Raw genomic sequence first — 19,852 nt, forward strand, 5'->3', positions numbered from 1 at the left:
ATACAAGAAGTGATAATATAGATAATACCAAAATACTATCGGGGCAGAGCTCACACCTCAAAGACTGATTCTGGAGATGACCACGTCATCTACACATACCGATATTACAAGACAGACAGCAAACTCAAAGAACTAAATCATTACAGAAGACTAACTTCCCAGCTATAGACAAGAACATGGTTGCTATCTTTTAACAGCAGAATCAAGCTATTCCTGAATGTGATAATCAAGAGGTTTCTTCAAAAAATAGTCACTGAGCCAAGAGGCAATGACAATATTCTTTATTTGAATTTGGTGAAGAACAAGTACATGAAAACATCCAAAAAGAGAAGATAACGTTGGATAAAGTGAGTATTAATTCAACTTAAATTAAAGGACGTAAAAAAGTAAGGCTGAACTAATGTTATTGACATCAAATAAGTAGATTGAGGAATGAAGGCAACTGATTACCACTATTAAATAGACTGAATTTCATTATGAACTGAATGAGTGCTTTGAATCCTCAAGTCAGAGGTACAAAAGCTGCACGGAATTTCCATTCTAACCACATAATTGGATCAAAGTCAGAGCTGGAGCAAAGGAGAGAAAGGATCACAGGGTATGATGTTGAATGAAAACTCCTCTTCCAGTGCAGGCACGTTGCTAGTTTCTGTGAAATTAAATACTAGACTTAAAATTAGATGAGGTGATAACACTATCCTCATCAAACTGCCTTGATTATCAGTAGGAATTATGTTCAACACTACAACAAAGGCAGCACAGCTAATGGAAACAAGCAGACAAAGACTGAGGTGACTACAGCTGATGTGGAAGCAAATCACCATCAGTTCAGGAAGAGGAAGTGAATTAGGCAATTGTTGCATCAGGATTTTTAAAAAACTGGCAAATAAGACAGATGCAGTTAGCAAGTACTTTTAATAAGCCACTTTTAAAGCCACCACATCAGAAGCAGCACATATAACTGAAGTATATTAAGTATAGCTCACATATGTTTGAGAAGAGCAAAAACAGCTGATTCAGGCCACTAATTATTCTGTCTGTCACCATTTAGATTAAAGACAGAAAGAAATGGGATAAAATCAAAAGTACATTTGGCAAAGGCACCTCATGGTAGACTCACCATATAACTTTGATAAATCAAAGGTCCTTCTCTAGAATGGAAATGCGAGCATTCTAGTAAGGACTTCAATATAGGATGTTGTAAGATTCATTAATTACGATAATGAAGAACATGATTCTTATGTAACATTTTATATATCTGCTGATAAATTGACTAATGGAGAGATAACAACGGATGGTATGAAAGAGGAAGGCAGCAGACAAAATTAGTAGCAGAACTCAAGGCTCAGCCTTGTGACTTATTTTAGCACTTTCATTCACGGCATTGTCATAAATAAAAGTATGGTAGCAATACTAAGCATGAAGACACCTTTACTACAGAAAAGGGCTGGAATATGATGCAGAAGAAATTAGATGATCTGAAATAAATCTGGACTGTAAAATCTCTAGTAATCAGGACAGTGAAATTCTGGAGCAGCACCTGAAGAGTAGAGACAGCTGCCACCTATTTAGTATAAAGATGTAGCTGGTCAACTTATGATAGGGAATGTATGATACGAAGCTTGCAACAATTCTGGAGTCAGTATTCTAAGAATTCCTTTCCCAGTATGGTCTTGAGATGCCTTCAATAATCTTCATAATTGGAAGAGAAATTAGCAATTGCTTGAATGCTCTTTGCTTATACCTAAGTATTGAACTTTCTAATGCAAGAAATTACATCCTGCTGTGAATTCTTCACGTCCATTCAAAGGTCCCAAAATGAAAACAGATATCCAATGTTGTACAGGCAGCTTCTAGCATAACATGTCTTTTCAGTATCATGTTTGTTTCCATTAACTGGCACTTTTAATATTTTCATCGTGTCAGATAAGAATTAAATCTCAGCAGATTGCATGGCACTGCTCTCTTCCCTAGTATTTCACTGTTACGCTCAAGCATCCAACAAAGTTACAATGACTTTGCCTACAGAGGAATCTAAAATCGCCCTTTTCTGGAGTGTCTTACTTCAGCCACCAGGAGAGTTTTCTGCTCTCTCCACCTCCTCCTGACCTACTCACTTTCTCTTAATTATTTGTAATAAAGCTTTTTAACTATACTTAAAATAGAAATTTGTCCCAAGTTACTGAGTGGCAATTACTACTGTGACTTCATTACCAACCCAAGAAGTTAGGTAAAAAAGAGAACACATTTATTTATGCCCAAATCCAGAGGATATTGATTAATTTTTCATAAGCAGTACAATAAAAATGCCTATCAGTGAAAACCACAGCAGTACAAATAACTATTTCTTAGCAAATTTTGTTTTGCTTAAGCAAATACCTCAACGACTGGAAGTGTTGAATGAAATGTCACGTTTTTTCATAAATAATATCTTTAATCGATCATCTAACCATAATAAATTTGAGATTGCTAAAAATAAGTAGAAACGTAGTTCTTACCTCAGGATGAAACTGCTGCTCTGTACGAGAATGACAATATTGACAGCTATCCCCACTTTCACACCTTGAAGGTTCACCCCATTCATCTGCATGTTTTACATTGGGGCAAGGAGTGGACCTAGAAGAAAGTGATATCCAGAGCATGTTTGTATCTACTTCCTAGCAGAAGTCTCAAACAATTTCCCACTAAATCTCACAATCTTAGATTCTGGGACTTATAAAGTTGCAAATTCTGAGAGACTCTGACTTTTTGGAAATTCTTTGACAGAAGGATGAGCTAGTAGGACTCTATCTATCTTCTGTCTAATGACATTTATTCACAGTCCTGAGACTGTCAAGCAAAGCCCATCAATTCTAAACCTTGTATCACTGCATGAAAAAACACCAAAAACAATGAAGAAACCACAGTGTATGAGAATGATGTAAAATGATGTAATGATGAATGATGTAGGGATGAAAAGTAAAAGAGGAGATGCATTAAATTTTGGTCCTAAAAATATTGCTCAGAAGTGGAAAATTATAGAACAAAACCAGAAAAAAAGACAGAAATTATAGTTGATCTTTTCATAACAAAAAACGTTTGATCTAGTGATTCCAATTTTTGCTAAGAATTATAGAAATTGTTTTCATTATTCACAAGAAAGAAGGATATTTCCATTACAGCTTCATAGTTTTTGTCTTCAGAACTGTCTGATCATTCTGAACAGATGCTTTTCTTCCCCAAAAAACTTTTAGCAAGGCTATTGGGAAAGATGTGGTTTTATTCCATTAGGAATATCCAATTGCATTATAGAAGAACCCAAACAGATCAGTCCATTAACAACTGTGTGACTGACCAAAAAGTCTATTCTTAATATGTATTTATGTACCTGTATTTGAATTTTCTGGGATTTCGTCTTCTATCTCGACTATTGTGATAGTGTGGACATGCGTAACCCTGGCGGCAGAGTCTGGGTGGCTTGGTACATTGTTCTGTCTTGTAGCCAGCTAATACAAAATTCGTATCTGTAAACAGGTCAACAATTAAGAGAAATAAACAACTAATTTCTGCATTCAGAGTGTCCTTAGTGAGCTTAGGTATCACACTGGTTTTTGTAAAAAAAATTATGATTCACAGACCCCTCCATTCTTATAAACTTAGACTGACTCCTGCATTTTTTTAAATAAAAGTCTAACACGCAATCTTCATTGCTTTTATCTTCAATAGCAATATTACAATAAAGTACACAAATAAAGCACTAGCAATCTATTGGTAGAGAAACTATCTGGAAATTCTCATTATATACCTTTAACGTTTTGAAAATTAATACCTGAAAATACATTATTCATTTTAGTAAGACAAACAGTAAAAAATTATACTATTTTATATCTGGATTTCTCTTAAGTTTAGTGTTGACAGTCCTTATTTCACCGAAACTGCTTTCATGTTAAGGCATGTTAAGGCTGTCCAGTAAAATCTTCCTGGACAAATTCTAGAGCCTCTTCTCTACCTTTGCCTCTGTCTCTACATCTTTGGTTCCAGGAAGGAGGAACTAGGAGATGACAAACAAGGTTCTGTCTAGAAACAGAAAAATTCAGAAAAACAATGGAGCAAGTAAATAAATTAGAAGGTACAATTTAGCTAATGGCAAGCATGGGTTCGTGAAGAGTAAATCATGTCAAACCAATGTAACTTCTTCCTAAGGTGGGAAAATGGATGTAGGTAAACCAGAAGCAGCCAATGTCATATATCTTGACTTCAGCAAACCTTTTAGCTTGAGATGTTCTCAGAAATGAACTGCACAATACTACAAGACTCCTGTAGGATTTGTGGAAAACTAGCTGAATAAACATTCTCAGAGTCATTACTGATGTACTTTCAAATAGCAAAGATTATTAATCAGAGTATCACACGGAATCTATTCTTTGTTCAGTCCTTTTCAATAGTTTTATTAAAGGCTTAGGAAAATAAGGCTGAAATCACTAGTTGGATGATTTTCAATACCCAGAAACTATGTGCAATCTCACCATATTTACAGGGATTGACAGAAGCCATACAACATTATATAACACAGACCTGTGACAATGCAAGGAATGCAATAAAAGGGCTTTTAGTTGGTCAATTTTGCTGTCTTTTTATGTCAAACATCCAATATTTTTTGATGGAGAGCTGACAATTAAGCTCTACACATTATTAGTACTTAAATGGTTGGAACTCACCCTATAGTAGGTTTAAAAAATATAGAGGGGACAAGTATCATACAATTATCTCCCCTTGAATTCCTTAGAGACAGCATCTTTATGTCACCTCTTCCTGTGTTACTGTCCCCACATGAATTTTGTGGAAGTAATTGTACCTGGCAGTCTTTTCTAAAGTAAAATTTGGGCAAGACCTCTAACAATATCTGATTGATACTAACATCTTCGGCTACATAATAAGCAAGTCTAAACCAAGAACATGAGAACCAACTTTGAAAGCCTTAAGAAAACTAGGGCAATTGGATTTACTTTAAGAGATCTAATATAACGCTTTCAAGACATTCTTGTATTTTAATATTCTGCTCCAATTTTCTGTTTAATATTCTGCTTCATTCCTGTTAGTCAAGCTTAGCAAAGAATAACGGTCCATGAACTAGTCTATTAATGACTCCAGAAATGAAGACTCTAATCATTACTACTACTTAGCACAAGACAGAGCGCCTACTGACTTTTAAGAACATTTATTCAATTGACACAGATAAGTGACACTTGTATCAAGTAAACTGAAAAAGTCCTATTAAATGTTTTCAAACCAAAACATTTTCAAAATGCAATCTGAATATAAATGTGACAGACAGTACAACTTGTTCACAAATATCCATATTACTTATATAAACCAATTTTTTACTCTGTTAAAAAAGGCTTTTGAAATTCTCCCAGATGAAGACCCAGGATGCACAAATTGGACCAAACACCAATAAACAAACAGAGGAAGGAGACAGGGTAACGTTACCCTGCCATCTTGGATCTTCACTAAGGATCTTCTCAATCATTGCCTGGCTTGCTAAAATTCCTGGCTGCAGATCTGGAATGCCTTCACCGCATCCTAGCTGCCCATTCTGTAAGGTTTCCTGTGCCTGAAGTTCTCTGGAATGGGGAAAAGAAAATAACACTGCTAAACTGTATAGCTCCAGTAACCCTATCTGTCGCAGGTATAATCCTGTCCAAGTCTATCAAAGTTCTGTCATTTAATCCAGCTCTTAACAAGCCTAATTTGTAAAAAAAATTAAATTGACTGTATTTCAAATCATTACGTGTGCTGAAGCTGGCAAACAATTGTAAGGAATAACCGTGTCATACAAATCAAAGAGAACACATGAAGGAATGCTGGCATTATCTACACAGGCAATGTTTGTACCAGCAATGCCCATCTGTACCTCTGTATGCTGGTGTGCTGACATTCTGAATATGCTATTAATTTCTGATATTCCACTGCCACATAGGACATGGCAGAATTAAAAAAGATATAGAAAGGGCAATAAGGGTGATCAGAAATACAGAACTCCTCCTCTGTGAGGGAGAATTAAATACCATAAGACTCTTTGCCTTGGAAAACTTATGACTGAAGGAAGGTACAAAATATAGCTATTGAATACTACATCATATAAAAGTAGCCAAAGTACTTTTGGCTCACTGTAAGATTTTGCAAGAAAAGTTTGTCAAGACATTCGGGAGACCTAGTAACAAATAACAATCATCATGAGGAAATGGAATCTCTCCTGCAAGAATTTACAACTGTTTTGCAAGTAAGCAACCACAAGCTTGCTGAAAGATCACAATGACTACTACCAAACTAAAAGGTATTGTATTAGTGGTATGAAACCCCTACCAAAAATCTGAGACAAATTTTATTACACCATTTTAGCAAAATTAAGCTGTCTAGAGAGTCAACAATAGCAAATCAGTACAAAAGATTAAAAAAAAAAAAAAAAGATACTAAAGCATAATTATATTAGGCAGACTTCGAAGCAATGGAGAAAGAAGGTGAGGAATCAAATACCAGAGGTGGATCTATAGTACTCTATGAGAATCAAAGGCCTCTACCTTCAGCTGGCACTTTCTCTAGACACAAATATTCAAGGAGCTTACCTCCTATACCAAAATAGTCCTACTCAGGATCTCTGAAGAGGAGTTTGAAAGGTGTGATCGTTTATAATGTAACTAGTTATTATATCATTTACATATCATTTCAAGAACTTCCCAGACCCCAAGTATCCTCCAAGAAAGAAAATCTCAAAAGGAAAGGAAGAAAAGACAGACCCAAAGCCAAGTCTAAAACCTTTCAAACAGTTAAAATATTTCCTTTACAGATTCAGAAAAGGTGCAGGCAATGAGAAGGAAAACAGATAGTTTTTCTTTAAGGTGGATATGTAGAAAAACAAGGCTATTAAGGGGAATAAAGTTAACATCTGCATCAGTGATTCTACTGTTATGTCTCTGCTCTTTACCTAAAATGAAGAAATCCTAATATCTGTGTCCATCATACAGCAAAAAGACCACCAAAGAAAAAATAAGACCCAATTGTTTGGACTTCCTTATGAATGCTGGATGCCTGAAATCAGGAGGAGCAATGGGACACGATTGTTTTTCACAAACACCAAAGAAGTTTGAGGCAGCCTACTTGTAGGTTCAAGCCGTTAAACATAGACTCCTACCACAAATGTCTTCAGCTCCTCCTGATGCTCTATACGTAGTCGATCACCAATGAACAATCATGTAACACATTAAAAGACATTTAGAGAATGGAGCTTGGTTTCAGTCTTGCTATACATTGCTTCCTCATTCTAATACAATACAAAAGATTACAAAGATACTAAGCATTCTGTATTCAGACTGATGTAGCATCATGCTGCGTATGCTAAATAAGGAAAGTTAAAAAGAGGAAAAAGAAAATGGACAGATGTCTTGCAGAAGAAGCATCAGCTAGCTAACTGAAGAAAGTCTTCTGGAAAGAAAAGCTAGATATAACTAAACAGTATGTGACCAGGCAATGCAGCAGTGAATTCTGTGGCAAAATATGAATTTAAATAATTATGAAATTACTGAAAAGGCACTAACTTTACTAAAATTATTGTGAAGGGAGAGTTATCATCTCCCAACAGATGGTTGGGAATAAGGGTGTCGTTGCCGGGACATAGTTGCCGGCTGGGGTCAAACCACGACAAAGGGATAACAAAGGTAAGAATGTAAGATAGCAGCCATACCAGCTCAGATCAAAGGTTCATCTAGCCTGGAATCCTGTCTCCAACAGTGGCCAATAGCAGATGCCTAGGGAAGAGTATAAGAATAGGGCAAGCGTATAGTGATACTTCCCCAGAATGCTCTTCCAGTGTCCAGTAAGAGATACTTGTAAGATACAGTAAGAGAATACCAAGGCTTCAAAGCTCTCTAGGAATCGGTATCCTTTCCTATTGAGTATACACAGACCACTTTCTGTAGCAAGAGCTCCCCTTCCACCCATTTATAATACCTCCCAACAACATGCTTATCTCCCAGCTTTGGCCACAGCTAAAACTCATACCTACCACTACCCTGATTCACAAAGCATCTTCTTTCGACAGTAACTTGATTATACATTAGAAAGGCAGAAAATAATGATCTCTTATACATGAAAAAATAAAACATAATTAAAAAAACCGCAACGTCAGGAGGCAAAATGTCAAACATACAAGCTGAGAACCTGAAAGATGGCTTAACAAAATCATAAATGTGCGAATGTAAAAACCACATGCAAATTTACAAGGCATAAATGACAAAAGGCAGAGTATCTGGTCTTTTAGCAGTCGTAAGAATTGCTCTTGAAATTGCAAGTTACAAAACCTTAGTATTTGTATTTCCCAGTGTGCTTCTATCTGCTATCAAGATGCACAGTGAATTGTACTCTTACGTTTACAGTTACAGAAGCAAGTATACTTTTCATGCAAAGCATACTGCATTTTCTGGTATGTGGTGACAACAGACATGTGGTATTTCCTGCTAATTACGCTGAGGAATTTGAAACAAGACTACCTTATATCATATACTGGTGGTCTAAGGTCATGTGGACCATGAGCAAAGGCACAGTGAATTCCGTTCTTCACACAGTGACCCCGGGCATCTGTTTCATGAATGCATGTTCCAGTCTTGTAATATCTGAGATGATACTTCCTTTCTGTATCCCCTGTTGTTCGATGCAGGTAAGGGCAACTACATAATAGAAAGAGGAAAGTTAGAGCATTGCTTTGAGTTTTGTTTTTAATAATTTAATTTTGAATTATGCTATATCTCTTATTAACTTATAACAGGTAACTTTGCAGGATTCTTCAAACAAAAATTGTCCCAAACAAACCGCCATCACAGATTAGCTTCAAAATGAAAAACATTAATCTATTTCTTAGTCTCTGCTAAAGTTATAAGAATTTATAGCAGGCTGGCTCACAAAGATATTATTAATAAATCTAGTAAGCACCCCTGTAAGCAACAACATCATCTGAGCTAAGGAATGACATCTTCCGTACTGATACAAGCTCAAATAATTTCTACACTAAGAGGTACAAGAATTTTTTTTTTTTTTAATGTTATCATCTAAAATCAAGGGGTACTTGAAGCATGGTGATGTTTTTCCTGCCTGTTCTTCATAGACATGGAACGTATTGAACAATCTCAGGGGAAATCTAAAATGACTCTTCTATTAAAAGGAAGAGAACAATTTTTACATATGAGCCAGCAATGTGCACTCGCAGCCCAGAAAGCCAATCGCATCCTGGGCTGCATCAAAAGAAGTGTGGCCAGCGGGTCAAGGGAGGGGATTCTGCCCCTCTACTCTGCTCTCATGAGACCCCACCTGGAGTACTGTGTTCAGCTCTGGGGCCCCCAGCGTAAGAAAGACATGGACCTGCTCGAGCAGGTCCAGAGGAGGGCCATGAAGATGATCAGGGGGCTGGAGCACCTCTCCTATGAGGACAGGCTGAGAGAGTTGAGGTTGTTCAGCCTGGAGAAGGGAAGGCTCCAGGAAGACCTTATAGCAGCCTGCCAGTACTTAAAAGGGGCCTACAGGAAAGATGGAGAGGGACTGTTTATCAGGGAGTGTAGTGATAGGACAAGGCATAATGGTTTTAAACTGAAAGAGGATAGATTTAGATTAGATTTTAGGAAGACATTCTTTACTGTGAGGGTGATGAGGCACTGGCACAGGTTGCCCAGAGAAGCTGTGGATGCCCCCTCCCTGGCAGTGTTCAAGGCCGGGTTGGATGGGGCTTTGAGCAATCTGATCTAGTGGAAGGTGTCCCTGCCCATGGCAGGGTGGTTGGAACTAGGTGATCTTTAAGGTCTCTTCCAACCCAAACCATTCTGTGATTCTATGATTCTACATCAGCAATACATCTTTGTACATATACTAACCATTTTTCAGACACAACTATGTGAGTTACGGTCTGTACTTTAAAATGGCTAGCATCATGTATGGATTATAATTCCAACTACCAGTAGTAAACAAATTTAATTGGCTTAAACAAATTTATGCTGGTTTAAGCTTTATTTACTATATTCTAAAAAGGTTATTTAGAAACTAGACTAAACAAATGCAATTGTTCGCAAACACAAGTCTGGCATTTATATATTTACATCAAAATCATATTTTTCCTGCTGTGCTAAACACCTGCAGCTTGTGCTGACTTCCAGGAATTGATACTCTTTATGATTTCTGAGAATCAAGTTGCTTCCTTGTAGGAATTTAAAACCAGCATTCTGTTAAACAAGATAAATGGGCTGCAGCTAGTCATTTGTACCTATCTCTTTAAATCCCAACAGAATTAATTAGTGGGAAGACTAGGTATACCAAATTCAGTGGTACATCTCATTTTGTCAGTGTAAAACGGAGCACAGTCTATACTCAGGATCTGAACGTAGTTCTTTCACACTTCTTGGCTCTACATGGAAAGACAGACAGGATACAATCTTTGTTGGACCCATTATAGCGCCTCAGCTGTACTTTGTGAGAAATTCTTTGTGATGTGTGAATAACACTGACACAGTCCTGTTCTGCTAGAATTGCTACTGATATGGAAAAATGAGAAAAACCACAAGAGTCAATCAGATACTTTTGCCAGCACTAGTCCTGTACAGAACTCTAAGCAAGAGGAAATGCAATCTGAGGCTATATTTTTGTTATTGCTAACTGTCCCACCACTAGCAGAATCTTTGCAGGGGTCAAATGTTTCCATTTTCCCAGCGGACTGTTCATTACAAACTCTGATCTTTCACTCATATATGCACACCTCACAAAGATGAGAATACTCTGTCATATTCTTATGCATAATGTTCACGCCTCCATTTTCATCTACTTAAGTTTGCTCGTTCCTGTTGGAAACAAGAATTAAATGTCTTATCCCCCATGCAAGAAGTGTACAGGTGTTTACATCTCATTGCTTGTCTCTAAGTCCATGGTTCCTTATCAGAGGGCAAACATTTTTGCTTAAATATCTGCAGTTTTTCCCTAGCGAAATCGCCTTATCAGTGGAGGTCCCCCCCAAAAAAGCTAAAGACTTCAATTATTTTTAAATTACTGTTTAAAAAAAAAGATAATTCAATGGAATATAGACATAGTTTGTCAGACAAGCTAGGCACAACTTGTTGTATGCAATGTGAGAGAGGAAGAAATACTCAGGTCACAATTTTTCCCACAAAAAGACAACATGGATTCCAAAAACAAGCTGGGAAAGAAATATAAACTGTGTCACAAGACTCTTACTTCTGCTAAATTAAACCTAGGTTTGTTTGCCCTAAGACTCAATACTTGTGCCATCAATAGCTAAAGAAATCTGAATTTTATTGAAAACACAGCTTTCCTACTGCACATTTTGCTACCTGCCTAAAGAGTCCCATAACAGGTGAAGTCCTCCTCCAGCAACTAATGGAATGCTCTAATGAGGCTATCCAGTGTGACTAGACAGGTTGTTATCTGAATTTTGTTTAAGACTTGTAAAGAACTAGATAAGGGCTCGTTCTAAAAGTGACTCAGGGAGACTAAACAGCATGCAAACCACAAAGAGCAAAAACGATGGCATTAATTTTGCACGTGTATGTTTTACATAAAAATGTGTTATTCATACAATACCACAATAATACATATGCTATTAACCCCAGACATCTTGATCAGCTGCAGTTCATCATAGGATCATTAGCCAGAAAGGCAAAAAACTGTAATAAAAGCAGCTTTTAGATGGTAGATGGTACTTATTCACACATAGTATCAAACTAAGCCAATGCACTGAAATATGCATAGAACAGATGTTCTACTAACCTTTAATGAATTAGAGGGATGTTAGATCTTACCTTCACTTCATTAATGAAATATTTTAATGGAGCATAAACCATCGTAATACACAGCTTTAAACAAGACTAGTATTTTGATTTAAAATGGTTGATTTTAATTGTCACTGGATTACACGGCTGCAAACTGTTGAACTTGTTCATGTACCATAGTTTGGTACTAAGGCTGTTCAGACATCACTTAATCCTTAGGAATAAAGTTTTTATTAAAAAAAAAAAAAAAAAAGTTGTTCCCAGGCAGAATAACAAATCTGTTTTATGGCCCATATTTCTACAGCCATCTCCCAACTTAAAATAACTGTACTGAATCCTAACTTAATAATCGTGAATCAGTAAAGAATGTTGCTCTGTATTTTTAAGTTCTATTGGAGTCTACACACAACATTTAACTATTGAAATCAGCTTTGTTTTCTGCATCCAGATCTCACAAAGTAAACCTGTCATTACATTATTCAAAGTAAGTAGATGTATATACCATGAAACAGAACATACATTCAGAAAAACTTCAAAGGTTAACTGATTACTGAAATGTTATTTCCTTTTCACACTCTTCTTAATTCACATCATAAACATTCCAAAGATATCCTTTAAGAATAAACAGTTCCAGTTTAAAGGGTAACGCTAGATGTTCTTAAGTGTATGGAAACAACTACATAGTTCTACTTCCGTTCAACCTTGCGGCACTGACATATTTTTTCCTATGATTACTTCAAGTGCTCTCCTGTGGTAGGCTTCTGTAATTCATTTACTCTTAGAGCAGTCTTACATTACAGATACTAACATATACAAAATAATCTTGTCTTTTTGAATCTGACATTAGTTGACTACAATGGTTGAAAAACACATCAGATTAAAAAAAAAGTATCACTTCTATCCTCACTTGTGAAACTGGGAGGAACACTATTCACTGCTCAAAATATATGCCTCTAACTCTGCAAGTAATCTAGTCTTTCTCACAGGCCCTTCCTTAGAACAGATTGTTTTAATTTGCTACCCTTAGAAAAGCCCTTTTCTAAACAGCTTTAAAATTTTGGGCTTCCTTTCATTCCAAGTTGAACTTTGGAAAGAAATATCAGAGTCAAGCCTGGGTGAAACCAACAATTTCTACTTTAACTCTCTTGAAAGTATGTTCCTCAGAATAATTACGGGTGTCATCAGTCTACCTTTCTTGCTAGTTCTCTTATCAACTCACAAACTGCGTTAACCTAACTGTGTATTCAGATGAGCAGAACAGAGAAACAGAGACATAGATAAAAGCCAAAGAAGTACCAATATGTTGTCACAGATAGCTTAAAACAAAGGTGTCCTGGCACTACAGTTTATAACCTATTTCTGTAAGAATTTGAAGTTGCTCCGAACAAAAGGCTAAATTTTAGGCAGAAGACAAAACAGGGTCAGAAAAATACTCTTTTGCTGAGTTCTGAAACAGGAATGCTGCCACACTCTAAGCATTTCCTCAGAAGTGTTGGTGTTTTCCTCCATTTTTTTCTCCTGCCACTACAGACATGCTCTGGCATTGTCTATCTTTAAGGAAGTTACCCTTGACTTCTCTTGCCTTTCCAAACTATTTGCCCTGTATGCCTTTTCTCTTCTACCTTAACTTCAATCAGCTATCAATTTACAATAGCTGACTGCCATTTCTAGCCACCAGTTCTCAGGATCAGATTTAAAATAAGGGCTCCACAGTTCAGCTGAAACTTCTCTCACAAATGTCTCCAATAATCTCACCTTATAACTGAGTCAAAAAAACCAGACTCCCATTTTCTCTACTCACATCTATGCTCATTTTCTTAATTTACTGTCTGCTTTACTTAATTTTTCTCCACTTGAAACATTGTTCTCCTTTGTTTATGGGAATTCAGCTACGTTCACATTTTCCTCTCAATCCCTCCTGCAGCATATCTTCCAACTTCAACATCCTCTTATGCCTCTGGTGAAGGGTCTAACAGGACTCCAACCTTGGTCCCTGCTCTTATCCTTCTACATGTGGGCAATTTCACTGCAAAACACAAACTTGAAAACCACCACCTCTTTGCTGATAACTTCTAAACCTATCCATTTAATTCAAACTGTAAGCACAACATGCTAAAACAGAGGTATGAATCTCACTACTGGTCTTATTTCTGGCAAGTCCTCTGCACTTCCATGATGCCAGACAATATAATCACCCTGATTGTCATTTAGGCTCCTAACCAGGGAGTAATCTTCAGCAACTGTAGGGGACAATCTTTCCAATCCAATTGCAGCAAAGAGGTTTCTATCTCACATCTCAGTCATTGAAACATCTCCTTATTTGCTTCTAACAGTTCAATCTTGCCCAGCTAATACCCTTTTAAAACACTGCTTCCTTTTTCCTCCTTTAGAAGCACTATCTATCACTCAATAATGAAAGGTCAATTTTTGTCCCCAACCAATCCATGACATGAGCATCCATTATCCTTATTTGTTGATCTTCAGAGAACTGCCCATGCTGCCCCAGGATTGGCAGGAGTGCTTTACAAACACCTGAAAAGGTAATTAATTATTCTCTTTTAAATCATCCCTCAGAGACATTTTTTGCTGTTTATATTGCTTAGGCATGGTACTCAATATTGTCACGCTGCCTAGTGCATTTTTGTTGTTTACCTTCTCTTCTCTCTGTCATTTAGTTTGTAAAGCCTCTGGGAAAAATCCACCTGTTTCTTCTGTGACTACAGCCTGTAACACAAAAGATACCTGATCCGCGACAAGTGCTGCTATACCGTACGGTAACCAAAATAACTAATCTTCAATTTTTAAAACAGGTGACCAGCATAACTACGTATTTCCTGGCTGTTTTCCTGCAATTTTTTTTTGTCAGAAGTCCTTCCTTGCTTCCATCACTGCAGATTAAGGTAGCTCCTCTGACATATGACCGCAATATACCCAGCTCCTCTATATATGCCTGCCTGCCATAATGTACCATTTGCTCATTCTCATCTCCACAAATGTTCTACCCCTCCCCAAGTTCACTGAAGACCCTCTGTAGCCTTTCTGTAGAAGAGACACATGCCCATGGAAATGCAAACGCTAACGGGCTAGCCAGACAACTAACAGCGAGTTCCTTCCTTTGCTTTTTCTGACTGGAAGCATCACAAAACAGTCATTCTCCTCTACTACCTATCAATCTGCAGAAAACTTAAGATAAGTTTAACATCTTGAAGCCACCTCTATACAGTATGGTTTGCACCTACTGGTCAATTTCAAAGTTGTCAGGAGAAAAAGGAAGCACAACTGAGAAAAAAAAAAAGATGCAGCAACAATACTAGCACAAAGGTGCAGGAACAATGCTAGCAGAAAACCAGTTTCTTATGTTATGCTTTAAAGATCGTCACAATGCAAAATAATAGTTCTAACTCTATGATAGCCTAAAGAATACATGCTTATATAAAAGTATATGTGCCAAAAACTGACAAATCACTTATAGAAATCTGTTTTCAAATAAAATGCAGCAGGATTCTACCGGTCATTTTCACTAAGGAGAAATTAGCATCTTTCCTTAATGTCATTGATAATACTAGAAACACCTAGGACTGAAAGAAATCACTTACTCATCTCCATCTGGGCAGATTCCTGTAGTCTCATCATATTTTGTACAATAAACATCTGGACTGTAGTTAAAAGTCCCATCACGCCTTCGTATAGGTCTACGACGACGCTGATTTAGGAAATGCCAATGAAAACAGGTAAATGGTCTGTGCTGGGTACACTTGTGCTGCAAAAATAGGGGGCACTGCTCTGTCCTAAATTCCTTTAGATACCTAAAAAAATTAAACTGTGTTACAAGTTTATCTTATTGGAGGCACATTTTTACAGTATTAACAGGGCACTCGACAATTCAGTGCACATAGCCCGTGAAAAATTGTACAAATGTACCTGCATACAGTTTTAGTTCCTATGCACAATTTACTGTTTAGCTGTTGAATACAAGTGACTTCATTTTTTGACAGATGCATTACTAATAAAATACAGTGGAATACCTGACAAATTATACTATGTTTTGTAACTAAACTAAAATCAAATAAATACATTAATTTTAAAAGCACAGTATTTAGAACATTGTCCTAAGTAACCACCAAACAGAAATTATAAATCCAACAAGCTACTTGAATGAGCATTCATATTGCTTGCTACCATACAAAATAGTCCTACAAAGGCTACTTTAGCTAAATACCACATCTAATTTAAACATTACTCCTTAATCACAACATTCCCAGAATGTGGACACACTATATAGAAAGCTAGAGGGTTAAAAGAGCTTTATGAAAGTTATTAGGGGCTATGAGAGGACTTCAGCAAACTTATTTTAGCGACTGTTATGTTTGTGTTCAGACAGCCTGGGGTCTTTGAAGGTTACTTAGGTGCTAGTAAGACAGACCTTCATTAGCATGCAGGGCATAGAAGCTAGTTAGGAAGTCTGATACTTCTTTCCACAGGGTATCAAGATCATGCCAGACTGGGCACTACTGTGGCATTTGTCAAAGGATGCAAGACAGCACTTCTTCCTGTCTCAGTTCATATATCTATTAGCCAATTTAGCAAGTTCATTACATTGCTAAAGTTACGGAGTATTTGCAGAGGAAGGGGTATATGGGGGCTTTGCAGAAGAATCCTTAGAGTTCCCAGAGGTCTCTAAAAGGGTGCAGGATGTGTAACAGGCTACAGGGGAATTGAAGATACAGGGAAAGGAAAGGATTAGAAAGAGGAATAAAGGGCAGCTTTTTGTTCTTAGTTGCTTAAATTGGTACATGGGGGATGTAATGACACAGAGTTATGAAGCATGTCTTTAAGTTTAGAGAAGAATCTCTAAACTATCCAGGATTGGGGGGGGGGGGGGGGGGGAGAATAGAATTTTTGGGCGTTAAGGGCTGTAGGACGGGCTGTACCAGTATCTAGGTAAGTGGCTACATTCTTGTGGTCTTTCTGAGAGTGCTAGAAACGTGACATTGTGGAAGTGATGATATGGGGGATGGGAGTGAAGGAATGCCACAATTAAGTGATAAATTATCCTGCATTTGTGGGGAGCACATGGTCCTACATGAGATGGGCTGTCAGTAGTGCTAGAGGGCTGCAGGGACTTTATAGACCATATCAGAAGGAAACGGATAGGCTTGCAGAGAGGATAGCAAGCACATGGGAGCTGTCTTTCAGTACGGGAAGGTCTGCAAATGTTGTCACGGAAACGTCCGGAGGACTCAAGCTGAGGCTGGCTACGCAACGCTTAGAAGTGGAAGGACTGTTGTCACAGCTTGGGGAGGGCGGTCTCGGAGTGCGAGAGCATGCTGCGGGGCTCGGGATGCCGGAGGATGCTGGCGGGTCACAGTGCGGACCAGAGAGGCACGGCCGCGGGAGCAGAGGCAAGGCGCGGAGAACCGCCACAGGCGCGCTGCAGCCAGCCGTGCCCGGGCCGCCCCTATCTGGCCGGCACAGAACGCGACTGCCTTCCCGCGGCGCCGGGAGCAGGAAAAGGAGTGCGGCGGAGGCCGGCCGGGGCCAGGCAGTCTCCTCACAGACCTGCCGCCAGTGCAGGAGGCCGCGCGGAGCAGGCCTGGCACACGACCGGGGCCTCCGCCTCGGGTCCTGAGGCCCTCCCCGCGCGGCGTCGGGGCCCAGGGAGCAGGGCGCCTCCGGGACGCGGTACCTACGTATAATGCGTCGGCTGCTCGGTCTGCGGGGACCCACCGGACCCGCCGCCCCGCGACACCGCTTTCGAAACCGACGGCATCTTCCCCGGCGGCCAGCACAGCGCAGGCGCATCCCCGTCCTGCCGGCCCCGCCCCCTGCAACGCGACCCCGCCGGCCCCGCCCCACGGGCGCGCGCCCCGGGCGCCTGCCCGCGGCCCCGCGCAGCCCGCGCGCCCTCGGTGCGCGGCGCAGGCCGGTCCGCCGCCAGCACTCCGGCGCAGCCCCGGGCGGGCGGGCGGGCGTTCGTGGGCACGGTGCACCCGCAGGAAGCGTCCGACCACGCAGCCTGCGCCCGCCGACGCCTTGGAGAAGGCGAGTTTCGGAAAGAGCGCGCAGAGCTGCCTCGGCGAGCTCCAGCTGATGGCCTCACGCTCTGCGCTTCTAACAACACAATGCTGCAGACAAACAGCTTGCAAGTTTTCCAACACCTTAAAAGCAAGAGACTATGAGGATAGTTCTACAGGTAGAGATTCTTTATTAAACACCTATCACGTCACCTGAAAATAAGGCACACATGAAGGGTCAGCTTGTTATTTCCTTAAACAAAGCAGTACGTTGCTGGGTTTATTGTTTTAACAGAACACGGAGAAAGAAAGCCAGTCAGAGAAACAGGCATTACACCTTAGGTCAATATAAATAAAATCCAGGATCACACTTTTATTTGCCAGGATGCCCCCATGCGTGTATCTCACTTGCAACATTCTACTGTAGAAGTTGAATCCCAAGACAAATTAAACCTTATGACAGCACCAAACCAACTGTACTCATTTACTAGGCATCATCTGGTTAAACTACAGGGACCCTACGGCAAAATCAAAAGCCACAGTGGTGCATGTTGTTCAGAGACTAATCAGCAGTACTGGACAAACATGATGCCAAGTCAGTTTTCTCTGTAGCTCCAGCCTGTCTTACTAGCTGCTGCCACATTGAGGTTTTTGTTTTGGGTTTTGTTTTGGTTTTGTTTTTAATTAGGAATTCTAATGGCACAAAAACAGTTTTGCATTTTTACATCTGAAAGCTTAACAAAAATGCCTGTAACTTTGAAGAGAACTAAGTTGTATTAGTAGCTTAGATTCTTCCTCTCCAAGAAAAGTCTCCAGAGTGTGCAAGCTTGAATATCTATGAATTTGTAGGAAAAACTAGACACTACGTTGTTCAATGAAACTAGGGGTTTCCTCCCCAATATAATGCAAGCCAATCACTTCGATTCCCTGCAAAAACCTCTCCTACCAGTAATGTAAATCAGGCATGCCTAAAAAGTTCTAGTCCGGAAAGCAAACACCGACTATGCATTAAGGGTTGAAGAAGGTAATTTCTACGTTATTTAGTAGAATTACCAAAAAAATCAAAACACAAAGAATCACATATTAATCACACACTTACAGTTGTCTTCACTTTAAGTTGAACATACTCTGTGACTAGCAAAATGTCAAATGAAGGTCACCTTCAGCAGCAATTTTACAGACTTACGGCTTCGACATTTTAATACATTGTGCATCTAAGAAAAATGATCCATGGAAAAGAGATGGGTTGTGTAAAACGTATCTTCAAATGCAAGCTGATTTGCAATACATCCTGTTCATCCCTACTGTGCAACGCAGGAAGAAACTACTCCTTGCGCTACCAGTGTAAATTACTCAGCTAAGACCAGCACAGAAAGCAGCCGCGATACATGAAGGAATCAAGCCTGGAAGATAAGGCTGCCGCCAGGCTGGAAAAACAAGTTTTCCCGTTGAAGTCTCAGTACAGTTTTTAACCAGGTGAATGCCAGCAAACTTTTGGCAGCTCCTTCGCTGCAGCCGCACTCCCGTCCTCATTTCTCCTTCTGCGGTCGCAAGGGAACATCGCTTTTTTGGGCCCCGTCTAGAGAGTCCACGACCTGACCGGAGAAAACCGCTTCCAGCCGCTCATCAATCTCCGTTTTTTCCCTGAACACGCACCACAGCAACAGCCCAGCGCACAGCAGGCTGACAGGCAGCACCTTCACCCACGGCCTCTCGTGGTCGCTCCCCATAGACCGGCTGACGCTCCACGCCCGCGGGCTGGCCTTGCTGGCGGAGAAGGGGATGGCCCCCCCGCCCTCCGGATCCGCGCCCGCCGCGCCCTCCGGGCCCCGCCGCCGCGCCAGCCACCGCCGCGGCCCGGCCAGGCGCAGGCAGCGCCGCGCCCTGCAAAGACACACGCGTCAGCGGCGCGGAGCCGCGCGGCCCGCGGCCCCGGCCCCGCGCCCGCCGCCTCACCGCCAGCGGCCCAGCGCGCCGCTCATCCCGCCGCGCCGCCCGCACCCGCTCCTCCCCGCGCCGCCCGGAAGCGGAAGCGCGGGC

General features: G+C 40.1%; 2 protein-coding genes across 4 annotated transcripts in view; both read right to left on the reverse strand.

The window, feature by feature from the left end:
- The window catches only part of UNKL (unk like zinc finger), a 62,679-nt gene extending 45,111 nt beyond the window's left edge, over positions 1-17,568 (reverse strand). For 2 of the 3 annotated variants that reach the window (XM_050905791.1, XM_050905790.1), the window contains exons 1-6: positions 17,489-17,568; positions 15,395-15,604; positions 8,526-8,702; positions 5,470-5,603; positions 3,368-3,503; positions 2,499-2,616 (exon numbers count right to left, since the gene is read on the reverse strand). In XM_050905791.1, the coding sequence (XP_050761748.1) occupies positions 2,499-2,616; positions 3,368-3,503; positions 5,470-5,603; positions 8,526-8,702; positions 15,395-15,604; positions 17,489-17,568 (855 nt within the window). Of the gene's footprint in view, positions 1-2,498; positions 2,617-3,367; positions 3,504-5,469; positions 5,604-8,525; positions 8,703-15,394; positions 15,605-17,488 lie in introns of those variants that run through there. The other variant, XM_050905792.1, reaches the window with a different exon arrangement.
- A 412-nt stretch (positions 17,569-17,980) lies between these two features.
- On the reverse strand, positions 17,981-19,794 carry LOC127022290 (protein CCSMST1). Its single transcript, XM_050905803.1, has 2 exons — positions 19,769-19,794; positions 17,981-19,696 (listed from the first exon to the last, which is right to left on the reverse strand). Exons 1-2 carry the CDS (start codon positions 19,792-19,794, stop codon positions 19,342-19,344), a joined length of 381 nt encoding a protein of 126 aa, XP_050761760.1. The 3' UTR covers positions 17,981-19,341.
- Positions 19,795-19,852: the final 58 nt, after the last annotated feature.

The sequence above is a fragment of the Gymnogyps californianus genome, chromosome 15, assembly GCF_018139145.2.
Source record: "Gymnogyps californianus isolate 813 chromosome 15, ASM1813914v2, whole genome shotgun sequence".
Taxonomy (NCBI): Eukaryota; Metazoa; Chordata; class Aves; order Accipitriformes; family Cathartidae; genus Gymnogyps; species Gymnogyps californianus.

Bases quoted from the DNA above. Each gene is read 5' to 3' on its own strand.
- LOC127022290 (XM_050905803.1), bottom strand. From the start codon at position 19,794: ATGAGCGGCGCGCTGGGCCGCTGGCG. The intron at 19,697-19,768 runs GTGAGGCGGCGG...GTGTCTTTGCAG, and splicing joins GGCGCGCTGGGCCGCTGGCG to GGCGCGGCGCTGCCTGCGCC.